At 31.4% G+C, this 23,550-nt stretch overlaps 1 protein-coding gene across 5 annotated transcripts in view; it reads right to left on the bottom strand.

The window, feature by feature from the left end:
* LOC143224731 (TBC1 domain family member 9-like) overlaps positions 1 to 20,137 on the bottom strand; it is a 73,540-nt gene extending 53,403 nt beyond the window's left edge. For 3 of the 5 annotated variants that reach the window (XM_076452989.1, XM_076452991.1, XM_076452988.1), the window contains exons 1-8: positions 19,881 to 20,136; positions 14,342 to 14,453; positions 12,827 to 12,878; positions 10,629 to 10,706; positions 9,894 to 10,073; positions 3,956 to 4,089; positions 2,891 to 2,956; positions 2,468 to 2,544 (exon numbers count right to left, since the gene is read on the bottom strand). In XM_076452989.1, coding sequence (XP_076309104.1) covers positions 2,468 to 2,544; positions 2,891 to 2,956; positions 3,956 to 4,089; positions 9,894 to 10,073; positions 10,629 to 10,706; positions 12,827 to 12,878; positions 14,342 to 14,453; positions 19,881 to 19,924 — 743 coding nt within the window. In that variant the 5' untranslated portion in view covers positions 19,925 to 20,136. Of the gene's footprint in view, positions 1 to 2,467; positions 2,545 to 2,890; positions 2,957 to 3,955; positions 4,090 to 9,893; positions 10,074 to 10,628; positions 10,707 to 12,826; positions 12,879 to 14,341; positions 14,454 to 19,880 lie in introns of all 5 variants that reach the window. The other 2 variants (XM_076452992.1, XM_076452993.1) reach the window with 1 other exon arrangement.
* Between the last annotated feature and the right edge of the window lie 3,413 nt (positions 20,138 to 23,550).

Consider the following 23,550-nt stretch of genomic DNA (forward strand, 5'->3'; position numbering starts at 1 on the left):
ACCATCTTCAGGAGTTAAAACCTGACGTTTGATCAAAGCTTATACAACTATACAATAGCTTGTATACCTTTGACACAATCCAGACTTATGCACCCAAAGATATGTTTTACTAACTCATTTCAGTCTTTATCAGACTTCAACTTTTGACATTTGATTAATTAGCAGCAAAGCGTATACATCTGGTAGTCGAACAGATGCATAAAAACATACCCTACTACTACTTTAGTTCATCTTAGTTACTACATATGTTAAACTGGCAGCATTTTTATAAATATACAAGTTTTAGAAAGTTATTGAAAATACTTTGGTTTCACTTCTAATAAAATTATTAAAATATAAATAAATGTTAAACTTTATAATTTTAAAGTACATAATTATTAATGACTGAAGTATGGCTTACAAATGTTTCATGACACTAGGTAAATACAATCTTTCTGAATAACGTGGTGAAACATACCAAGTATGTGGTCACTGATTATGGACATTGTGGAATAAGGAGTCCTTTGTGTGGTCACTGATTATGGATGGGAAGATGTTCTTTATATCATAACTGATTACAGACATTGTTTTTCCAAAAAAATCACTAACACTGTGCCACTTTGCAAGTTTCTCCACACTGCAGTATAAATGTACACAGTTACTGTTGTTTTAATTGTCCTTTTGACACAAACTTGTAGACAAGAAATTATGCTATGAAGAATTCTGCATGATTTCTCTGTCTTAATATATGATCTTAAGACTAAGGAGGTAAACAATACCACACGCAAGTCACACATGTTAACTTTATTTTCCATTTTGTGAACTAAAAATACAGGGAGATAGTTATTAACCACCACTAGGATAAATTTATAACGAGCTTTTGATACAACAATTTGTCATTAAGAAGTAAGTCCTGAACAATATATCATTTAAATTTGAAAAGACAAAAACGAACAGTTACTTCCATAGTAATATATAATTTTAAGAAATGTGGCATATTCTATTAACTTCATAGGGATACAAATTTAGTTCATGTACACAACCTTCATGGACATCTCTACAGGATAATGTTAAATTTATATATACAATCCTTCAAGAATATTTCATCAGGAAAACATTCAGTTTATGTATACAATCCTTCAAGGACATCTCTACAGGACATTCAGTTTATGTATACAATTCTTCAAGGACATCTCTACAAGTCAACGTTCAGTTTATGTTCACAATATTCAGGGACATCTCTTGTGGAAAACATTCAGTTTATGTATATAATTCTTCAAAAATATTTTGATATTACAATACTTAGTTTACACTCCAAGGAGGACACCTATTTATGAATAGTAAAAAACCCACTTCTGTTTACCTTAATTCATTTATTTCTTGACAAAATAATCTTACAATACCCTCAAGACTGCAGAGTTATAATTAGTAGACTTAGCTGTATTTCAAAATAATTAGAACATAATCTAATTTTTTAACTTTTTTTCACATATTTAATAAAATTATTTACTTACTACCACCAATGTATGTTGTTTTATCACTACAAACTAGCTGATAACACGTGAAGCCAGTACATTATATCTGTATTTGATTTATTCATGACTTCATATTTGCACTATGAAAATGGGAAAAAAAATAAAGTTCTCTGTGAAAGGAAATGGAGGTAAAATAAAAATATCATGACCCCTACTGCAAATCTACATACACACAGGATGAAAAGTTTCCAAAGTTGAGGGTTGCGCATCACATAATAAAAAAGTTTTTGCAGTATCATATGAGCAAGAGTTCCATTATAGTACGTTGTGGTAGATCTCAATGAAAAGAAGTAAATAAATAATTTCATGCAAACCTGAAGTTATGAATCGAACCAAATTATTTTTGGATCTCATAAAGGAATGTTTTTGGTCCACAGTAATTCTCACGGTCTGTGACTACAGAGGTTGAAAGCCATGAAATGCTTGCTACAATTCAACTGAAAGTTTGTGATTTGCTTATTTATTGTGAGAGATAAACAAGTAAGAAAGAAATTAATAAAAAAAACTCTAGAATATCAGCTTTTTATTAATTTCTATCAAGACTTCTTGAACTTGTGTGATTTTCTAACTTCATGAAAAAGGAAGAGATACTTTCCACTTCAATGTTCTCTTATTCCACAATTATAGAAAAATCCAAAACATGACACTAGTATTCCAATAATTGGATATCTGCAGTGTAAAATTATCAGTATAATTACAACCAATATCTACATAACATCTTGTAAAAAAGTAAAGTGTAAGGGAGATTGTATCTCAGAATGGCTGGTATGGGTATTAACACTTATTGATAAGGAGAGAACTGTAGGGGAGATTATATGAACTTCACTGTAGTCTTTTTGTAGACCAGTAGTCCATAAAACACAATCTGATGTGGATGAAATGTATTATCATATATCACAAATACTCTTCTGTACAACAAAAGGCCTAATAACAAGGTGAATAAATAAACTCACTGTTTCATGGCAAGATTGGCTAACTGCTCCATCAGTCTGAAGGTCTCTCCAGTCTTCAGAAACATGGAGAAATAATACTGCAGGATATAAAATCAAATCATAATGAACCCTTAGTTCATGTAAATGTAATACCAATATCTTCTTTTTACAGTTTCTAAATCAACAGAAACCACTGGTTAATAATAACTTAGCAAGATCTAAATACACATTTGACAAAAGTTCCTTAATGTTATAAATGCCATAACAATGAAATGATTGGTAGTTGACAAGAATGTTTAAATAATATAAAATGTAACATACAATACAAAGTTAACTTCTGAATAATTAAATATTATGCATGTACCAACAATTCAAGGTTCCATTATAGCTAGTAACAGGAACATAATTCAGAAATCATTCACAAGTATAATTCTCCAACATTACCTCTTTTTCTCTAGTTGCCACCCAGATACTCTCAGGAAAGAACACAGTGTTACTTCTCTCCAAATGCTGGAATATTAAATATATGAATGCCATTTAAAGAGAGAAGCAGGAAAATCTGATTTCACCACTTCAATATATCTATGTAGGTACCATTGTGGTTTTTATTAAACATACTTCCATACAGTATTTTTAATTTTCTTTTCTACAAGTTATTGATACGTATGGAGAAAATAGTCTTGAATCATTGTTCTCACTTATCTTTAAACAGTTCATTATTCAACAAGTTTCTATATGTTTGTACTTTATCATAATTCACAAAAAATGTTAAAATAACATTTTGTATGCACATGTTTATTGATACAATAAAAACTGTTTTAAATAGAACAAACCTAAAGATATAAGACTTGGTAAGTTACTTGGTACCACTAAAACTGTTTTAAATAGAACAAACCTAAAGATAGACTTGGTAAGTTACTTGGTACCACTAAAACTGTTTTAAATAGAACAAACCTAAAGATATCAGACTTGGTAAGAAAGTTTTCATAGTACTCAAATTAAGGAAATGTTATCGAATCTAGAAAATTAACAAAAACAGTTTGGTCAACAACGTGAACCACAAGATAATCAAACCACTTAAATGTGCATATCAGTCACAAGGTTTAAGTACTGAAAGCTCTGATGACCAAAGTCAGTAATCAGATAAATATAATTTTCAGGATGAGAACAAAGTTAGTGCCCACCAGACAACTGGATATCTCAACCTGATGTAAACCTAAAGGTAAAAGTAGTTTTGTAGATTTACATGTCATTTGATAGATTAATGTCACAAGTTATCTAATAAACTGCAGACTGAAATAGATTAATTTCTTGTTCATTACTTTTCTATCAGGTATATCTATTAGAAAGAAAAACACTAAAAATTATTTTAAGGTTTCAAACACTTGAGAAAAACAAGAGGAATTAATTCATTCTAGCTAGTTTCTAAAACAAGTAATACCACACAGTAACTAGTACTAACTTTACTTATATACTTGAGAAAAACAATGTAATGAAAAAATCACTTACAACAACGTCAATCCAACGGATAATGAGTTTAGTTTCTCTTCCAAACAAGTAAGAGTAAAAACATAAATAGTTGACACTTAAATACAGCCAACCTTGGCGAGGTACACGACTCTTCCAATAACTGCAAGAATAATCTGAGAAAAGAAAGGAAGGGTTGACAACCTTGCACAAACCATTGTTTTTATATATTGTTTTACTTTAGTTACAGTTAATGTACATACATTTATTCATATTGAGACCTAAAAGTTTCTTTTAAACATCCTACTGATTAATCACATGTATGTGGAACCTGCAACTTAGGTTTTTTTTTTTATTAACTAAAATCAATACAGTAAAACCTTTATCTGGCCTTTGGTGATCATGAGCAGTGTTAGTTAAACAAAAAAATAACAATTAGAAAAATTGTTTCACTTACGTTAATTTAAAGGAAAAAATGTTAACAGTTTGTTGGCTTTCCCAATGCAGACTTGGTCAATTTGACCAACCACATGACCTCTTTGTACTTGTTTATGCTTCACAGATCTAGCACTTCTAAGTATTAGTATAGTGAGTATATATTTACAAAATCTGGTTGGTAGTCTTTCAGTTATTATTACAAGTCTTTCACATTTTAAAAAATCACACCTTTTAGGGAGATATTTTTAATAAGTTTGTGTTCAAAGTAATATTCATGTTGGGATTACAAATACTTTTCTTCATATAAAAAATCTCAAATTTCTTTTGTGTAATATCTAAAACCTCCTAAACACATTTCAAAAGTTTCCTTTCAGTAAAACTTTATATTTTATCTGTTACTTTCTTCTCAAAATAGGATTCAGAGATCTTGTAACCCCTCTGCCCCCACAAAAAATGGAAATAAATCTAACTTTTCCTTTTCTTTCTGATATCCCTTCAAGTTGTAACATGAAACTACATTTGCTTATCCTAAGTAGATTTAAGCTTGTAACAGTATACACCTATTTATAATTAAATTTTGTTTTATTAATATTTTGATTGTCCTTTGAACCATGTAATTATTAGCCACATCACTGTAAATTTTAAATCACTCAGAGCATATGCAAATCATATTACACTATTGAATTCCATTACCCACAAGCTACTGCTAGCTGTTTGCATAAGTGCCTCATGAAACACTTATTAATTTTACCTAATTTAATCTAAACTAAGTTTAAAACCCATACTTATGTTTTAATAACTTTTATTATAATAAATAAACATGAAAAACAAGATATAAAGCACTTACCAAATCTTTTTTTCTTGCTGACATATATTGAGGACACTTAAGACTACTTTTTCATACTGATGGTAGTAATACACTAAATAGGTTTTATTCAACTAAATACATCAAAGAACAAACTAATAATTTGCAAACAGAAGACGATTTCCTCTAACAATCACAATTTTTCTAGCTTTCTCACTAAACAACAAGAGCTGTTACAAATTCATCCAAGCTAGCCAAAGTGATTCCCATGAGAACCAAAGTTGTATTATAAATGAAATTGACACTTATTTATTCAGAAGGTAACACAATAAAATACCTCATTTAACAGATGAAATCCTTGACTTTCTATTGGTTACACTACACAACAAAGTTTTTGCTTCTTGAACACTGTTGGGTGTTCCTTATAGATTTCTGGCTGCTGATCACGAAAATCACATCCAGATTTGCCCATCACGTACTGTTTCATCGAAATCTTCAGTTTTGTCATGTTTTTTTCTTATATTTGTGTCCAAAAACTGCAGGAATGGTGTTTGGAAATGTTGCTGAAGCACATCCAGTCCAGCAAGTACAATTGGAATATTTGTGGAGATCTGAAAGTCGTTGCTCTGTTACTGGGACTGCAGCTCGGCTATACAAAGTACTGTTGTTTCATCTGTGAATGGGACAGTCGTGCCAAAGAGTCACATTATTCTAGACAGAGCTGGCCACTTCGTAAAAAGTTAGTTCCAGGACAGAAAAATGTGGCGCATGAACCGCTTGTCGACCCGGCAAAGATTTTTTTTCCCTCCTTTTCACATAAAATTGGGACTTATGAAATATTTTGTGAAAGCAATAAACAAAGAAAGTGAAAGTTTTTGTTATTTAAAACAGATGTTCCCAAGAATAACTGAGGCCAAGATCAAAGAGGGCATTTTTGTTGGGCCTCAGATCAGACGTTATGAGTAACAAGCGGTTCGAAAATCTGTTAGTTGGACCGGAAAAGATTGTCTGGAAAGCCTTCAAAGATGTTGTTGACAATTTTCTTGGCAATTACAGAGCCCCACATTACATTCAGCTGGTAAACAAACTTCTCAAAGCATACAAAACAATGAAGTGCAACATGTCACTCAAGATTCATTTCCTCCACTCACGCTTGGACTTCTTCCCCGCAAATCTTGGTGCTGTCAGTGACGAACATGGTGAAAGGTTTCACCAGGACACTGATACAATGGAAAAACAATATCAGGGCAACTGGAATACGTCAGTGCTTGCCGACTACTGTTGGACACTGCAACGTGATGCACCGGACATTGAATACAAATGAAAATCAGGAGCAAAACAATTTTAATTAAGTTAAACTTAATAGCATATTAGAAACAAACACAACTAAATACGTTATTGCCAGTAAACAGTTAACTGTCTGTCTATTTCTCAGAGTTCCTACGTGATGAAGCAAAACCAAAACTATATTTGTGCATACCCACCAGGTACCTGTCACAATCAGCAAAAACTTTTCAAAAAAATTGTTGTGCAGTGTTATAGGTAATATATAATTGAATATAAGAGGGACCAATTAACAAATCCTAAAAGAAAGGATGTGACAGGTGGGTGTGGTAGGAGTGGTCCTATTTAAAGGCTCTGTAACGAAATAAAACTGAAGACTATGAAAATTATGGTTTGTTTGAGTAATGACAACTTTATAATAATTAGTTTGTTTTAAATTTCATATTTATTAGAGGGGTAATAAATAAAATAGTGAAGAAGGGATATCCAGAGAAAGCATGTCCCATGTCTAAAACTAAGGTTTTTTTAAAAATAATTCTTCTAGAATTAATAATTTAAAATGTGTACACTATTAAGACACGCACTGTTAGCTAAGATGTTATGTAAACTAATTTATATAACAAACAAAATGTACTTTAATAAAATTTTAGAAGTACAAAACTAAAACTATTATGTACAGTAAAGGATACCCAGGGCAGGAGGGCTAATGTTATAATGTACAGAAATTCTACACCATCTACAACAATAACAGTTCTCAACAATAAATGTTGTAAAAAACCTTAAACTGTGTAAGAACATTTATAATTACAATATTTTAAAAGTTAATCACAGTACAAGCAGCTAACAATTAAAGCTTGCTGGTACAAAAGAACAGTGCCACTAAGATGCAATGAGCCTTTGTACTTGGACATATTAAGTCTTGGTTATAGGAGCTTTCCAGATGCAAGAGTGCTAGATAAAAAAGCTTTTATTGTAATTGGTAGATACATATCAAAACAAAAATAAATCTAACATTAAATGATTTACCAACACGATAAGAGAGTACTGTCGGAGGAATATTACAGTGATAAGTTCTAAATACAAAATGTCTTAACTGTAAAGTTGCTTTCAGGAAACATATTGATGTAGGACCAAGCTGCTATAAAATTTTGTGCAAAGACATCACCTTTGTTCTATTACAACAATCTGATTCATAACTACTTTATTGATTAATATTTTAATTGGGATGTAACCACAAACTTTCTTTAATGTATAACATTTTTTTATTATCCACACTCCCATTGAAGTGTTTAGAAGCAACACTTGTGTCACAATGTAGACAGTGGTGAAGAATGGGTGACTGATTGTATGCCATGTTTAATGCACTCTTAACTACATGAGTTCAGACAACGTACTGTAGACATGGTCAAGGTTTATGGATACACAAGATGAGTCCTGAATCAAATATTAATCAAACAGCTTCACTTTTACTTCTTAAACTATTTTACTGACAAGTAGCCCCTGATGGTCAATAGTATTTATCACAACTCTTCAGTGTCTGAGTGCTAATAACTACAGTAAATAGTAAACACTTAGTACAAATAGCAGAAACATTAATTTGTTTCTGAAATTACAGGCCTTTAGGAAAGTTCTTGTCAAATAATTTTATCTACTAGTTTTACTTATGGAACAAAATATGACAAGTGTAATGTTATGTATTTACACTATAAGAACTTGGTATTCATAGAATTGAACTTTGATTTATATTACAACTCAACAGTTCACATTTTTTTCAATAAATAGTTTTCTTAAATTTGAAAAATACATCCCAGTGGTCAAACCAAATGGCAGACTGATAATGAACAGGCAGGTCAACATATTTCAAAGTGATAGGTTTAAGACTTAAGAACACTTAATGGTGATTCATAGCTAGATAATTTCATCTATTTTAATTTATATATCTTTAAACATCCTAAATATTCACTAACAACTAGACTGATGACATGTGTACTGTCACACACAACAGTTTTGTGCTAATAATGATTATGATACAGAAATTACTAACCTAACACATGTAAGGTTTGGTTTGTTTTAAATTTCCTGCAAAACTACATGAGGGCTATCTGCACTAGCTGTCCCTAATTTAGCAGTGTAAGACTAGAGGGAAGTCATCACCACACACTCTTACCAATGAATAGTGGGACTGACTGTCACATTATAATGCCCCACAGCTAAAAGGGCAAGCATCCTTTTATGACGAGGATTCAAACTCACGACCCTTGGATTACGAGTCGCATGCCTTAATAACCTGGCCATGCCAGGCCCACATGTAAGATAAATATACTCACCAAAACCTGAACTCTTCTAATAGCATGTACTGAAAAACTCAACATGTAAACACAGAACCAAATGTAACTGACACTTCACCTTCAAACAAGTGGTCAGGAGCTTAAGTTGTTTCAGTTAGGAATGTTTTTAACTTGTTTTTATATATCTAAAATTTTGCAGTTTTTCCAGATGAAATAAATTTCATAAAAGATAAAAACGTCACAAAATATGCAAAATATAAAATATTTAATTTGAAATTTTTCAAGGAAAAATGTCATTTATATTTTTCACTACATGATAGAAGGTTTCAAAACCAAGTTATTAATAGTATTTATCTGTTTAAAATAACATTGTTTTTCAGTAAATAACTGATCAGAGTGAAAATATACCACACAAAGATATACAGAATGACTATTTTATATTATATGAAATCATACAGCATGGTTATACAAGATGTTATTTGGTTTGGGGTAAAATTTATACACCTGGGTCTTTTAAATAATTCTGTATAAAAATATTCTTGAACAAGTTTGAGAAACCAAGTAAGTACAAAACTTGTCAATGTTATTAAGCTATTTATCTAGGATGAAATAACGAATCAATAAGCAACTAATTGTTTCTGTGCCCAAAACATTTTGTATATGAAAACTACAGTTCTCTCAAGTTTAGGGACACAATGAATGACTAGTAATGCAATTTAAAGTTCAAATATAGCTCTCAATATACATAAAATTCACATGCTGGATGAAGAACATTAAACAACATCAGAAAACATCAAAAGAAGTTGTAATGACTTCCTGCGACTTCCTACAATCAAGTTGTTAGATATGACTTCCTACAATCAAGTTGTTAGATATGACTTCCTACAATCAAGTTGTTAGATATGACTTCCTACAATCAAGTTGTTAGATATGACTTCCTACAATCAAGTTGTTAGATATGACTTCCTACAATCAAGTTGTTAGATATGACTTCCTACAATCAAGTTGTTAGATATTACTTCCTACAATCAAGTTGTTAGATATTACTTCCTACAATCAAGTTGTTAGATATTACTTCCTACAATCAAGTTGTTAGATATTACTTCCTACAATCAAGTTGTTAGATATTACTTCCTACAATATTTTAAAATTACTTCAAACATACAATTCACAAGTTTTTCTTCTTCCGGCATTCCAAAAATGTTAGCAAACTTTGTGGCGGATGTTTTAAATTGGAAGCTGTCATCATGAAGATTCTGGTAATTCTCAGAGTTGTTATGAGCAAGCAGACTCTCTATTTTACAGCGAACGTAATCTGTTGCTTCCTCTTCTGTATCAAACGATTCTGAAACAGAAGAACATCAGTGCATAAAAAAACATGAAATTAACATTCTTACCTATGTGAAAACATGTTGGAAAACTGATTTCACTTAAGTGTTCATGTTTAGTTTTTAGCTTCCCAGATCTTTGGGCACTTATATATTTACAAGAAAAAAGTTTTTCTTAGATTTTCTCTGATAAAGTTTATATACTGTATTTAATGTATGTTTCTATCTTTCATGAAACTGTAAAGACAATTAGAACCACACAACAAGCACTAATACCAAGAATGACTAACTACATGGTCACTTCCTGTTCCTAGACCTCATAGTTACAGCATTGAAGATCTACAATTTAAATGAAACTTTATTGTGAAATAAACTGATTTCTGCCAAGATTTATAGGTGGACTTGTAATGAATAAAAATATACACAAATTAACTAATGTACTTTATTTATACTTTACTTGGTAAGGCATTATATCTCTTGGATGGTCTATTTAGATTTGATAGAATTTCTTTAACTCACATAACTGATTTAAGTTCCTATGTATTTTTACCACGAATCAAAGAAAAACTTGCCTAGAGTTTTTAGAAGTTTGTTTACAAGCCACTCCCAGTCCCCCAGTATTTCATTTTGACTTAACGCACAGGCAACAACTGTAAAAAAATAAGGTTATGAGTTAAGAAGATGAATTGTTTGCTACAAAGTATTGTTACTACTATCGAATTGAGAGGACGAATAAGAGAACCTAGAAACAAAAATAATTCTTATTCTAAATATCATAAAATCTTGACAGTGTTAATTACTTTTATACAATTATCATGAAACAGGTTGCTTTTAAATCACAATAAATTTTACACAACTGTTGTTTTAAAAGTGGAAAACCTTTAAAGGTAATGTTTTGATTATCAGAATTTTTATCACATTAATAATAATACTACAGTTCCTACAGCTGTCAGCTGGCCAAACTTCAAGACCAATCCTTACAAAATTTAAAATGATGTTTTCACATTAGATTTACAAATAATTCGACAAATATTAATAACAGAACCATTCAAATCACTTTAACAACAGGGTACATTTATTTACTAATAACATTTTGCTACGCATGCAGAACTGCCGAGTGTGAACATTTTGTTACTCTTATGCATGCAGAACTGCCGAGTGTGAACATTTTGTTACTCTTATGCATGTAGAACTGCTGAGTGTAAACATTTTGTTACAGTCTGTAAATGATTTAGGACTCTTCAGTAACAAATTTAAGACTATATAAGGCTCCACAAGAAATGTATATAAATAGATACAAGTTACAACATGAATAAACAACTCACCAAGTACTTCAAAGGAGTTGGAAGAATAGGTAGAGATTCTTTACTTTATATTCAAGCTAAAGATTGAATTAGGTCCTCGGTACAATAATGGAAACTTCCTCATAACAAGGCTACAATTAAACACTGTCACTAAATAAACTATGTGCTACATGTGACTTCATAACCATCCTCTCAACTTGGACAAATGAATAAGGCATTTTAGTTCATACTGTGTGTTAATTACTTTATAGCTAATTAATAAACAGTTATAATTTAGAAATTAATGTGGACAACAGTGTTTCACATCCACTCTAGTAGCTGAAAATAACCATGACAGTAAACTAACACCAAACATGAGAGGTACCTTAGCAGTCAATTAGCTAGGTAAACAAACACCAACCACTAGAAGCACTATAGCATATTCGTTGAGCTAATAACCTAACACCAACCATTAGAGGTACTATAGAATAGTCACCGAGCTGGTAAACAAACACCAACCACTAGAGATACTATAGCACAGTCAATAAACTGGTAAACCAACACCAACCACTAGAGATACTATAGCACAGTCAATAAACTGGTAAAACAACACCAACCGAGGTACTGCAGCACAGTCACCAAGCTATTACATTAATACCAACCACGAGAGGTACCGTAGCAGTCACTGAGATAGGTAAACCAACACCAACCACTAGAGGAACTATAGCACAATGACCAAGCTACTAAACTAGCACAAAGAATCAGCCCAATGTGAAATGTTTCTAAGTGCAATGTTACTTTGAAAAAACTTCCTTTTACCAAGTTGATTTTTACAGAGATTCTTTGTTTAGTTAGGAGAAGAGTGTTGGTAAAAAAAAACTGGTTCTCATTATAGAGCAAATGACCCAATGTGATTCCTTGCAATGAAATTGAACTGAGTAAAGCAGATAATTTTAAACAAAAAATTGTTTTGATATGATTTTCTGGTACACAAGGAATATGAGGGTCAAAGGTACCAAATTAAGTTACGTTATAATGAAAAAATATATCTAATTTACTTCTAGATATGCAAATTCACAATTTCTCTGTCACCACAAAGGATAATTAATCAATGATTTCATAATAAAAACAGACCAAGTAAGTAGTAGTAGGTGTATAAATAAAATAAGGTTTTTAACATTTATTACCAGAAACTAGTTTATACATTAAATGAGAGATAAGTGATTAATTTCAATCTGTATTCTCTTGGTTGTAAAAACAAACAAGTTATATATAGAATAAAGTAATTAAATACTTCCATTTAATTCATTTAGAATCTACAAATTAAGATATCCCCTACACTCAGAGAGCTTTTCACTAAACTAATACATTTACCTGCATGAAGAATATCCTACACTATAACCAACGTACATGTAATATATTAAAACAGTAATTAAAAACTATACAAAGAGATGAATAAAGGACCATAAGTGTACAGTACAACCTACCATAACTCAGCTCTGATGATGGAGTGTGATGAATAATTCGATATGGAGGTGGCTACAAGAAAAAATGTTTTTAAGAGTGAGATTATAACAAGGTTAAAAATGTTAAAATAACAGATCAAAGAAAATTTACAAACCCACTAAGATACAGTAATTACTATTAGCATTCAAATAGGAATCTGTGAGGTAGGTTTATTATGGAGTACATTTTGAAAAGGCTTATTAACAGGGGTTAAGTGACAAGTCTTAATGTTCATACAGTAATCCTCAGGTCAAAGATCAAAATACTGAAGGAAGTTGAAATAATAGCACATATTTTACTTGACACTGATACATGTTATTGACAAAATTCTGACTTAAAAAGAAATTCTTAAAATAACATTATGGAGATGTGTATACATTAAGAAATAAATTATAAGCAAGACTCATGCTTATTTTACATACAATTTATGGATGAGACAATGGTGAATATAAAATAGGGTGAGACAAGAGTTGTTACATAGCTGGTACTAATAAGATATTATAAAAAAATCTGAAATCAACTTATTATTTTGAGAAAGACATTAGAAATCCTAAATGAAACAAGCGTATAGTCACTTTTAACCCATCCTAAACTCAAGTACAAAAATTTCTTTTACACAAAAATGCTTGCAATATATAAAAGAAAAATATTGATGCTAATGACAGATAGGAAACAAATGTTTATTTTAAATTTCCAAGAAAGCAATGTTAGTAGATTCTATACATTGTGGAACTATTTTATATAAAAGTAATACAAAAAGATAAAACAAAAAATAAAAGTACTTGCAAATATTTTCGTGTTTTAAGAAATATCAAGTGTTCCTAAATAATTGAGTAATTATGTTTGTGTGTGTGTGTGTGTGTGTGTGTGTGTGTGTGTGTGTGTGTGTGTGTGTGTGTGTACACACTTTACTACTCTTTAGATACTTATTAAAAGAAACACTAAAGTTTAGGCAAAGTAATAAAACAATGTGTTTAGTATCTCTGTCACCTCACTTGTTTTTTGACAGTCCCCCACTGGTACAGCAGTAAGTCTATGGATTTCCAATGTTAAAATCAGGGGTTCATTTCCCCTTGGTGGACTCAGCAGATAGCCAAATGTGGCTTTGCTATAACACACACACACACAAACATTTTTTGACAATTTCTTTCCTTGTTTGAATTATTGTTTTTCAATCATACAAATGAAAATGAGTTGAATGCAGTTCATTCATTTTGTTCATTTTACTTGCCATAAATTCTGTATCATCTTCATAATAAAATAAAGATTTGACATGGATACTTTGAAAACAAGGAAATATATAAAAAAAGGTATACATTTTCTTTCAAGGAGTTCATTTAAAAAAAAAAAAAAGGACAATGCTAAACATGTTTTCCTTACTTTAGTGTGAAAGTTTTCATCCTGACATACGAACAGTAAAATCAGCTTGAAATTAATCAAATCTTTGCCCTGACATGCAAGCAGAAAAACCAATATCAAATCAATCAGTTCATTACCTTTGTATCAAACACAGAATCTAAAGTTCCCACCAATAATGACGACAATCCTTTCGTCCCATGACCTTTACGTCGCTGAAGGGTAAAAAAAGGATTGGCTTGTTCTGTCACCCTGTAATAAAATAATTTTATATATGTATACATTGGAGCTAAGTAACAAAACTGATTAATCAAAATAATTACCTATAAGCTGGTCAGAGAAATTAATCAAACTTAGTATTTCCAGTTCTTGGTTATTCCAAGTACACAAGTAGTCAAAATGTCACATTATTCTTTTTCATTAATTAAAATTTGTTCAGCTTAATTGATCAGAGTTAGGCCATACTAAAATAATCAACTAATTGAAAATTATGTTTCTAATTATTACTATTTTGGATTATTCCAACTATCAAAGTCTCAGATGAAAATAATCAACTCACTGAATGGTTCCAAATGAACAACTTCCACCAACTGTCCAATTCCAATGTGTACACAAGAACTTTCTCTTGAATGAATGTTTTTATACAGCTGCTTTTACAATATGTCCATTTTTTTTTAATGAAACAATCGAGTGTTTACGTTAATTTATTTATGAAACAAATGTTTAAACTTTTACTGTAAGAAACGTGGTAAACAAAGTCAGAATGTTGCTCCTTTGTTCTAAGTGATGCAGGAAATAAAAGTGAGCCATGGAAAAACATAAAACTGACAATCCTAGATACAAGTCCCAATTAAGGTGAATATTTCTTTTACTCTTAAAGCCTAATTCATCACAATATCTAATTACAAGTCACCCAAGTCTCAGAGCAAAACAGATCTGAGAGGACTGTGATATCATTTATGTGCAGAAATGAATTTCATATCAATTAAAATATTCATTCAGACCACAGAAAAGATTTCTTTTAGATTGCTAGCATGAGACAGACAACTGTACACAGATAAGACTTTTTTTTACTAAAGTCCAAAACTTTCAGAAATATCTGGTTTTAATTAATGATTACAGTTAGGTAGACCTACCTATAGAAATTTCATACAACTTTAACTATTAAGCCTATTTTCATGGTTCTAACTATTTCATCCCAGAATTATTTTAATAGTCTTTGTTATTCATAAAAAATCTCATTCCAGTAATAAGAAAAGCAACCATTTACCATTTAAGGAATTATTATTTTCCTTAATATGAAAACTTAAGACATTCAAAGCTTCCATAAAAGCAATAAGAGTACCCACACTTGAAAACATGAAGTCCATAAAAACACAAACCGTGCGAAGTAATAAAAACTGTAACAAAAGATGTTCACAATTACTGTGTTAAAACTCTCTCTGGAAAGTTGTTTTTTTCAAATTGTCAACATTACTATTACAATAACCTTTTAAGCAAATAGATATTTAAAAAATATAGTTATTTGCAGGACACTGCATCTCAGTTCGAACTATGACAACCACAGCACGTAACTTCTAATATTTTCTTTTTAATATAACCCTGAAATCAGGAAGAGGTGACTTACATGCCAACTAAATTGTTTATTACAGAGTATTAAAAAGGATATTTAGTTTTAAGAACAAAAATTAAATGTAGCAAGGAGCTCCCTGGTGGTTCTCATTCATTTCATTAAACACCCAACTACTTATAAACAGTCCTGATTTTTGTAAAGCATTCATCAAGCCTTTTCTTGAATTCTAAACCATGTTGCATCTACTAGATGTTAATGTAATCTGTTTTATAAGCTAAGCACCCTGTTTGGAAAATAAAATTACTAAGAATACATTCTACCCTGCCAAGTTTTAAACCCGTGCCCCCCAATTTCTACCACACCTACCATTAAACATGAAAAAAATGATGTATTCATCCTATTTATTCCTTTTATAATTTGAATATATCAGGTTCCCTTCTAAAATTTGTTTCTCAAGAAGATACATTTTTAAGGACCTTAACCTCTCTTGAAATCATTGTCCCTTTTATTCCAAGAATCATCCTAGTAGCCCTCTGTTGAATCCTTTTGTAACAACTGAATGCCCTTCTTAAGGTAAGAAGTCCAAGATTGAATACAATATACTCCAAATCAGGCCTAACCAGGGATTTGTACAACTAAATAACCTCTTTTGACTTGCATGCAACATTTTTGTAAGAACAACCCCAAAATACCATTTGATTTCTTAATGGTAATAATATACTATCTAGAAAAATCACTTTTTTTATCACACTGAGTTGATTTCCATCCAACTTAAGTTAATCTGTATGTATTACTCTGCACTTAGCTTAATTTAACACCATCTGCCATTTATTTACCTAATTTCCCAAATAATCCAAATCCCTATAGTATCCCACTTGCGATTCCAATCCAGTTTTACTGAACTTCACTTGTTAGACCTCTCTGTTTCCTCTTCTCTAACTAACCATTACTCCATTGAAATACTTTATTTTTCACATCAGCAAGTGACATTTTGTTAATGTTGTCCTTAGTCTTCTAAAAATACAAGTATACCAAATCCACATCTTTACCCTCAGCAACGTAAGCATCTTACAAGAAGGTCTTAAAATATTACAAGATTTGTCTCCATGTGAAGTCAGATCAGCTGTACAATAAAAAACTGTAAACTTTATTAAACATCTCTCATGAGTCTCCTTTAAACTTTTAGTGTAATTACTTGGCTCAAAAACTACCTGAAGAAAAACATATCAAAACACTTAAAAATGTGACATTAGATAGCTTACAATCTTCATGTACTTGGCAACAACTGAAAGACACAAAATTCATTCAGAATATTACTTTGGCATTAAACTTTTAGTATTCTTTGGAAAATATCTGGCCCAGGATCCTTATAGGTTTTTTAAAACTTCAAGTTTTATTTTATAAAGTTAATATTACGTTTGCATATATCTATAATTCTTCTACTACAAATTTCTTAGGGTCCAGAATACTTCTCACACCTTTATTAAAAACTGAAAAAAAAATATATAAAATTATGCTATTTGGCTATCCATGCTCTTCTGTAATCACCTTTCCTTCAGCATTCCTCAAGGACCCAATTTCCATTTCAATGTTTTACTTGCCTTCAATGCATTTAGAGAAATACTTGTTTTAAAAATATTTAAAACTTACCAATTCATTACTTGAACCCTTGAAGAAACAACTCAAATATTCTAGTGATCTTTGCCATACATTAATAATGTTTATAAACACACACATTTTGTATCATTATAAATCTTCTTTCTTTTCATCGAGTCACATCATTTTTTACAGTTGTTAGTTATATTTGAAAATAGCCATGATGTGCCCCTTGCTATACATGTATTATAATAACTGTAAAAACTTTGGAATGACATACATTTAAAAAACAATGTCTGGTAAAGAGCAAAAATTATAAATATAAACTATTAAAACTACTGGCATTTACACAGTTCCCAAACCCTTTTACACCTATAACTTATTTTTAATCTATTACCTATAAGGAAAATTGAAATGAAGGAAGAAAAAGCTGGAAATTCAAGCAGACTATTCTATGAACCTGTCTTGTTTGAGGAATTACCAAAATAGACCAGGAATTTTATGAGAAAGCTTAAACCTGCAACTATTAAGGGCTGCAAAAGTCCCAAAGCAACTATTATTAACAAATGGACTAGGGACATAAAAAAACAACACTGCACAGTGCATAACACAGAGCAAATTTATGGCCTTTAAAACAGGTGAGAGAGAGGTAGAAAGGGTTATGCAGAACTGAAGTGATGATTAACATTGTGACTGTAAGCATATTTGGGAAACTTGAAAATCGGCAAGTTTTGAAGATCACAATTAAAAATGCAATTTAAAATATTTTATGACAACTTGTCATAACTACCAACCATTTCCATAAGACTATATTAAAATATCACATTTATTTAGAGGGAAAGATACAGAACAGTGTCACATGACAAAGAATTGATGCCAATTGTAATTTCTTTGCCATAAGCATTTGGGAGGGTGGTGAAAATTACAGAATAGTTTTTAAAACTAGACATTATTGTTAGCTACATAACCACATCGTGGAAGGAAGTGAGGGACAAATACTAGTTTTATTAACAATGGGAGAAAAACCAATTAATAAAACAAGATTTTCTTTTGCTGGATATATAGACAGGGTGAAAAGTATAATTAAGGTTATTAGATTTATTTTAAAATAAAAAATACTGACACTCATGGGCAAATGCAACATTTCTCCACCATTACAGCATGGTCAACTATGACACCAAGAAAATCATAAAAATTCACAAATACATCAAAAACTCTCTTTATCACTACTTAGGACCTCGAAGAAGGTATCTTTCTACCAAATCCCATGTAAGGTGGTCATTATATGGCAGACTAATCATCAAAAAACCCTAAAATTATTCTTTATGTAGCATCTTGATTCTCCCTATAATTATTGAAAATGGAAAAATCCACCAATTGTATTTGTTAATGTGTGCAACCTGTAAGAAAGTCACTTTACTCCAAATCCCAAAATACAGCTAGATGATTGACCAAAAACCTCAAAATTGTGTGTTTTTGCGAGTTCCGACTCTCCACAAAAAGATTCAATATGGATAAATTCAACTTTTTTGTATATCAGTGTGTTGGGTACACAAAAATTTATATTTGTGCCAGTTTTCATATTGATTACTGTAAATATGACTACACAGGAGCCAAAAATATATATTTTTGAGTTGTTTTACCTTTGGCCTCAAAATCTTTAAAAAGGTCTATATCACAAAAATGAAAAAAGCTGTCATAGCATACTGGATCAAGATAAAATCTTACCAGGTTTTAAGTAAATTTCCCTAGAAATAAAGAAATGGCAGTCAACTGAAAAGTGTTTTGAAGATATAAAGACAAAACAATAGAAAAACAGTGTCTCTCTGCAGAGATATAAAAATATAATTTTAGAAACTGTCCATGGAAGATTTATTGCCATTGTGGAAGAATAAGGTTGGATATGAAATAAGTTCTTAGATACAAAATCTCAAATCCAATTTGGTTACTGGACAAATTTCTTTTGTTAGTTATTAACTTATAAAATGGGTAGCAAGATCATATGTGTACTTATCAGTTAAAACTTTTGGGGTTTTATTGCATGCAAAACTGGTTTGTTTTTTGGGTGATCTGGAGGAGCTAAACAGCTTCAGTCATCTAGACTTTTGTATTCTATCTTAAAACAGATTCGATATTCTAACTCAGTAACTTAAGCTACATTAAAAAGATGAAATAGCTCTAAGTATAACAGTAATATGTAACTTAACGATCAAAGTCTTAGATGGCTAATTCAAATATTAAAATATAACCAAAAGGTACGTCAATTTACACTGGCTTACGTTGTTTGTATCGTTATTCGCAACCAATTGCACTATCAATACCACAGTATCAGCGTCACGATACTGTGCACTCTAACCCTCAGTGTCATACTACACAAACACCGTCAGCATTTAAAGCTAAAAAAAGTTATAAGAAACCTGTATGAAAGGACATTTGTCCCCAAAAATTTATCAACAATTTAACTATTAACGATTACCCTTTATCTAGGCCTATTTAAATTATTTTCTTACCATAATGCTCCAGCTAAAAGTACTTCCTGTGGTTTTATCCACATTTTTACACTTGCAATTAAGTTACTTAATTCAAAACTCTGAAGCGAGAAACATCGTAATGAATTGAAATTTAATCGACGTAAGCGTTCTTAGCCTAATTGTAACTGTTTAATTCTCACACAGCTAATTAGAATAATTTATTTACTAAGTTCCACCTTCTAATCATGTCACAATTATGCAACCCTTAGTTTATGAATCGCCTTTCACAAAAACAATAAAGAAGCCCTCTAGCGAACCAATCACTTGTCAGCTGCTGTCATATTAGGGCTGTACAAATTGTTGAGCAAAATAAGAAAAATATCATAAATACAAATTAAACTAGATTAAATTAAACAATAACATTGTTTTAAAGCTGCGTTTTAAATGCATGATTACAGTTGTCCTGGATATTATAGGCAATTGATTTGATTTATGAAATGACAAGTTCTAGAGAGTCTGATAAAAGAAACTCTACACATTGTTTTTCGAAATGTGATATAAATGAAACCCGACATGGATTCATCTTGCTTGGTAAACTGTTATGTCTTTCGAGGATATTACAGAGGGCTGTGGTTTGTTTTTTAATTTTGCGTAAAGTTACAAGAGGGCTATCTGCGCTAGCAGTCCCTAATTTAGAAATATAAGACTAGAGGGAAGGCAACTAGTCATCATCACCCACCGCCAGCTTTTGTGCTACTATTTTACCAACGAATAGTGGGATTTACAGTAACATTATAACACCTTCATGGCTCAAATGGCGAGCATGATTGGTGCGACAGGGATTCGAACCCGCGACCCTCTCATTACGAGTCGAGTGCCTTAACCACCTGGCCATGCCGAATCAAGGGCTCTTGTATGAATTTGATGTATTTAGTTTCAAAAGCTTCTAACAATATGCAATACAAAACATTAGCTAAACAATTCGCATTCATGGGAGTTGGGGAAAGATTAATTAATTGGATTGTAGAGTGGATCTATGTAAGAAATTAAAATGTTCTAAATGGAGTTCTGCCATACTGTATCTTTGGGCCTTTTCTCTTTCTTATTTGCATTAATGATACTGACAGACGAGGCGCGAATCGATGAAAATAGAAAATAAATCAAAGAAAATGTTTTACAAAATCAAAAAGAAGTTTTTGGTTGTCTATTATTAAGCATAAAACTTCACAATTAGCTACCTATGCTGCGTCTAACACGGATATTGAACCTCGATTTTTAGAGTTATATGTTGTGAAACTTATAGCTGAGCCACTGGTGTCTAGATTTATTTCTTTGCAATAAAGCCCAAAGCTACACACAATGGGCTATCTGTACTTGAAAGGCTAAGAAGAAAAAGAAAAGTAGATACACAAGTGGTTGAAAATTATAATATTTTTTCTGAGATAATTCTGAGATAAAAAACAAACAACAAACTATGATATAAACCGTCTTAATGTATAAAGAGTTGAAGATAAGCGTAAAGTATTATTTCTGTCAAAATATTGTGATCGGTTTGAAATCCTTATTAAGTCTTTGAAGGAACCCATTTTAATCGTAATGACTATCAAACTTTCCATCCTTGCTTCTAACTCATCAATTTCACAGCTGAGATTGATTTCCCAGTAAGTATCAGATCAGTAAGTTTGAAATAGCAACAGATTTACCCAGGACTATTGAGAGCGTTCGTAGGAGGATAGTGAATAAGTGTTTCCTCTTTAAGATTAGAATAAAGAGATTAGTGATTATATTTAAAGAAAACTAAGAATCTTTATTGTACTAATAAACTACAACAAAATACTGAAACAGCTCGTAAACCCTCGCAGTCGATAGGCCAGTCTTTTTCTCTCTAGTTGGTAGATTGAATGCCCTAAAACAAAACATGATGATCCTCCAAAATACAAAACAAAAAAGAGAACAACTCCTTCTCACGGATCAAATTGGACAACTGAACAAAGAAAGTGAGCGCAGTCTGGAATGTTACATCGTTTTCTTTGTCCAGTGAATAGTGTCATCTCGTGATCTCCGTTTCATAACATTATTGATGGGCTGCAAATTACAATTAATGCCATAATAGGCCAGCCAAGGATATCTAAGTTCAAAAGAACAAAAGACGAAGTAGCTAGAATAAGGCAAAGTTAATGATTTCCTGGATAACGTGTTTCTGCCATGATGGTGCAGAAACTAAAGAATTAATAACTTTGAAAATGTTCTCATATCACAAGGTGCTTGATATAATTTGATTTAAGAGGTGACTTCAAGGTACGGATTCCAACAGTCAGCTTCATAAATGAAGGTAAGGATATTCTCGTTGGTAGCAGAAAGTATTTAAACCAAGAATCTGCAAAAACTTCATGCTACCCGTAATACTAAAACCAGTAACCAGTTGTACAAAGCCACATTAAAAGGAAATTAAGTGATTTCAAGTTCCATTCCCATGCAGGAAATATATATACTGATGAGGAATTAAAGGATGTATGGTTGGAGACAGCGCTAAATGAAGATCTTTCACCACTCAAGGCTATCCCACATTGTGCTATTTTTATATCTCTGATCATTTATACATTATTAATATTATTCACATATCAACGTTTTTATTTGTCAGTTGGTTGTTTCCTTTTATAGTTTCAATTTCTTATTACATCAGTTGAACTGTACTGATATCCAAACTTGGTAAAAATTATAAACATAAATACTTACATCCTGTAGCTGTTTGTGTTTCATTAAATAATTAATTGAATTATAAACATAAATACTTACATCCTGTAGCTTTTCACTGCTTTTCTCTTATAGATGCTATCATTTCAATTTAACATGTTTTTTTTAATACTACCTCAGGAGCCAAGGGATGTCTTTACACTACAATTTGTTGAATATCAAAAGTCAGCTCCATCCACAAATTCCCAAAGAGAGTGGTTTTGGACTATTTTGTCGAGACAAATTTTTGTTTGTTAATTGATAAATTTTAAAGTGAAATACAACATCCTCAAGTCCATACTATTAAGGTCAACCCTTTGGAAGTAAATTTGATATAAATCAATAAAGCCACATTCTTAGTTTCATTCATTGCGTACCTTTTATGCTTCTGTTATCATCTTTTTATGTTTAGCTTTCAATTGAGATACGAATGATTTCACTAGTGATTTTATAGGAAAGGTTTAAGAATCACGATAGTCAGCAGTGGGATGAACAGACAGAAACACTTTGAAAGCAGCTACAAGCATAGTATTGTACTTCGTCTTACTGCATTATAGCTAACAAGATGGTTCTAAACGATTCCTGAATATCTCTCTCTGTCATTTGGAGATTCCCATGCTTGGCAGTTAAAGCTCGTAATGCACTGACAGATTTCACTTCAAGTCACTTTTCGCAGCCTCAACGTCAAAAGACTACAGAAAATGTCTTCATTTAAGCCAATAAACATATCCATAAAAATTCATTTTAACTAAAACACCGAATTGGGTATTCCACCCTTGCCACCACCACCTCCAGAATAGTTTCCCACCTGCTCTTGTGGGGCCTGTTAAAATATCAGTTTCCTAGATGACGAATGGGTTTAATTATAGTTTAATTTTCTTAAAACTAAAGTATCGTCGAACATCAAACAACCAACATGAGTTTTTTAGGAATAAGGACTAAAATTACAATTGCGATATAAACGTAAAATAAAACC

This window comes from Tachypleus tridentatus, chromosome 9 (assembly GCF_004210375.1).
Source record: "Tachypleus tridentatus isolate NWPU-2018 chromosome 9, ASM421037v1, whole genome shotgun sequence".
NCBI classification, from domain to species: domain Eukaryota; kingdom Metazoa; phylum Arthropoda; class Merostomata; order Xiphosura; family Limulidae; genus Tachypleus; species Tachypleus tridentatus.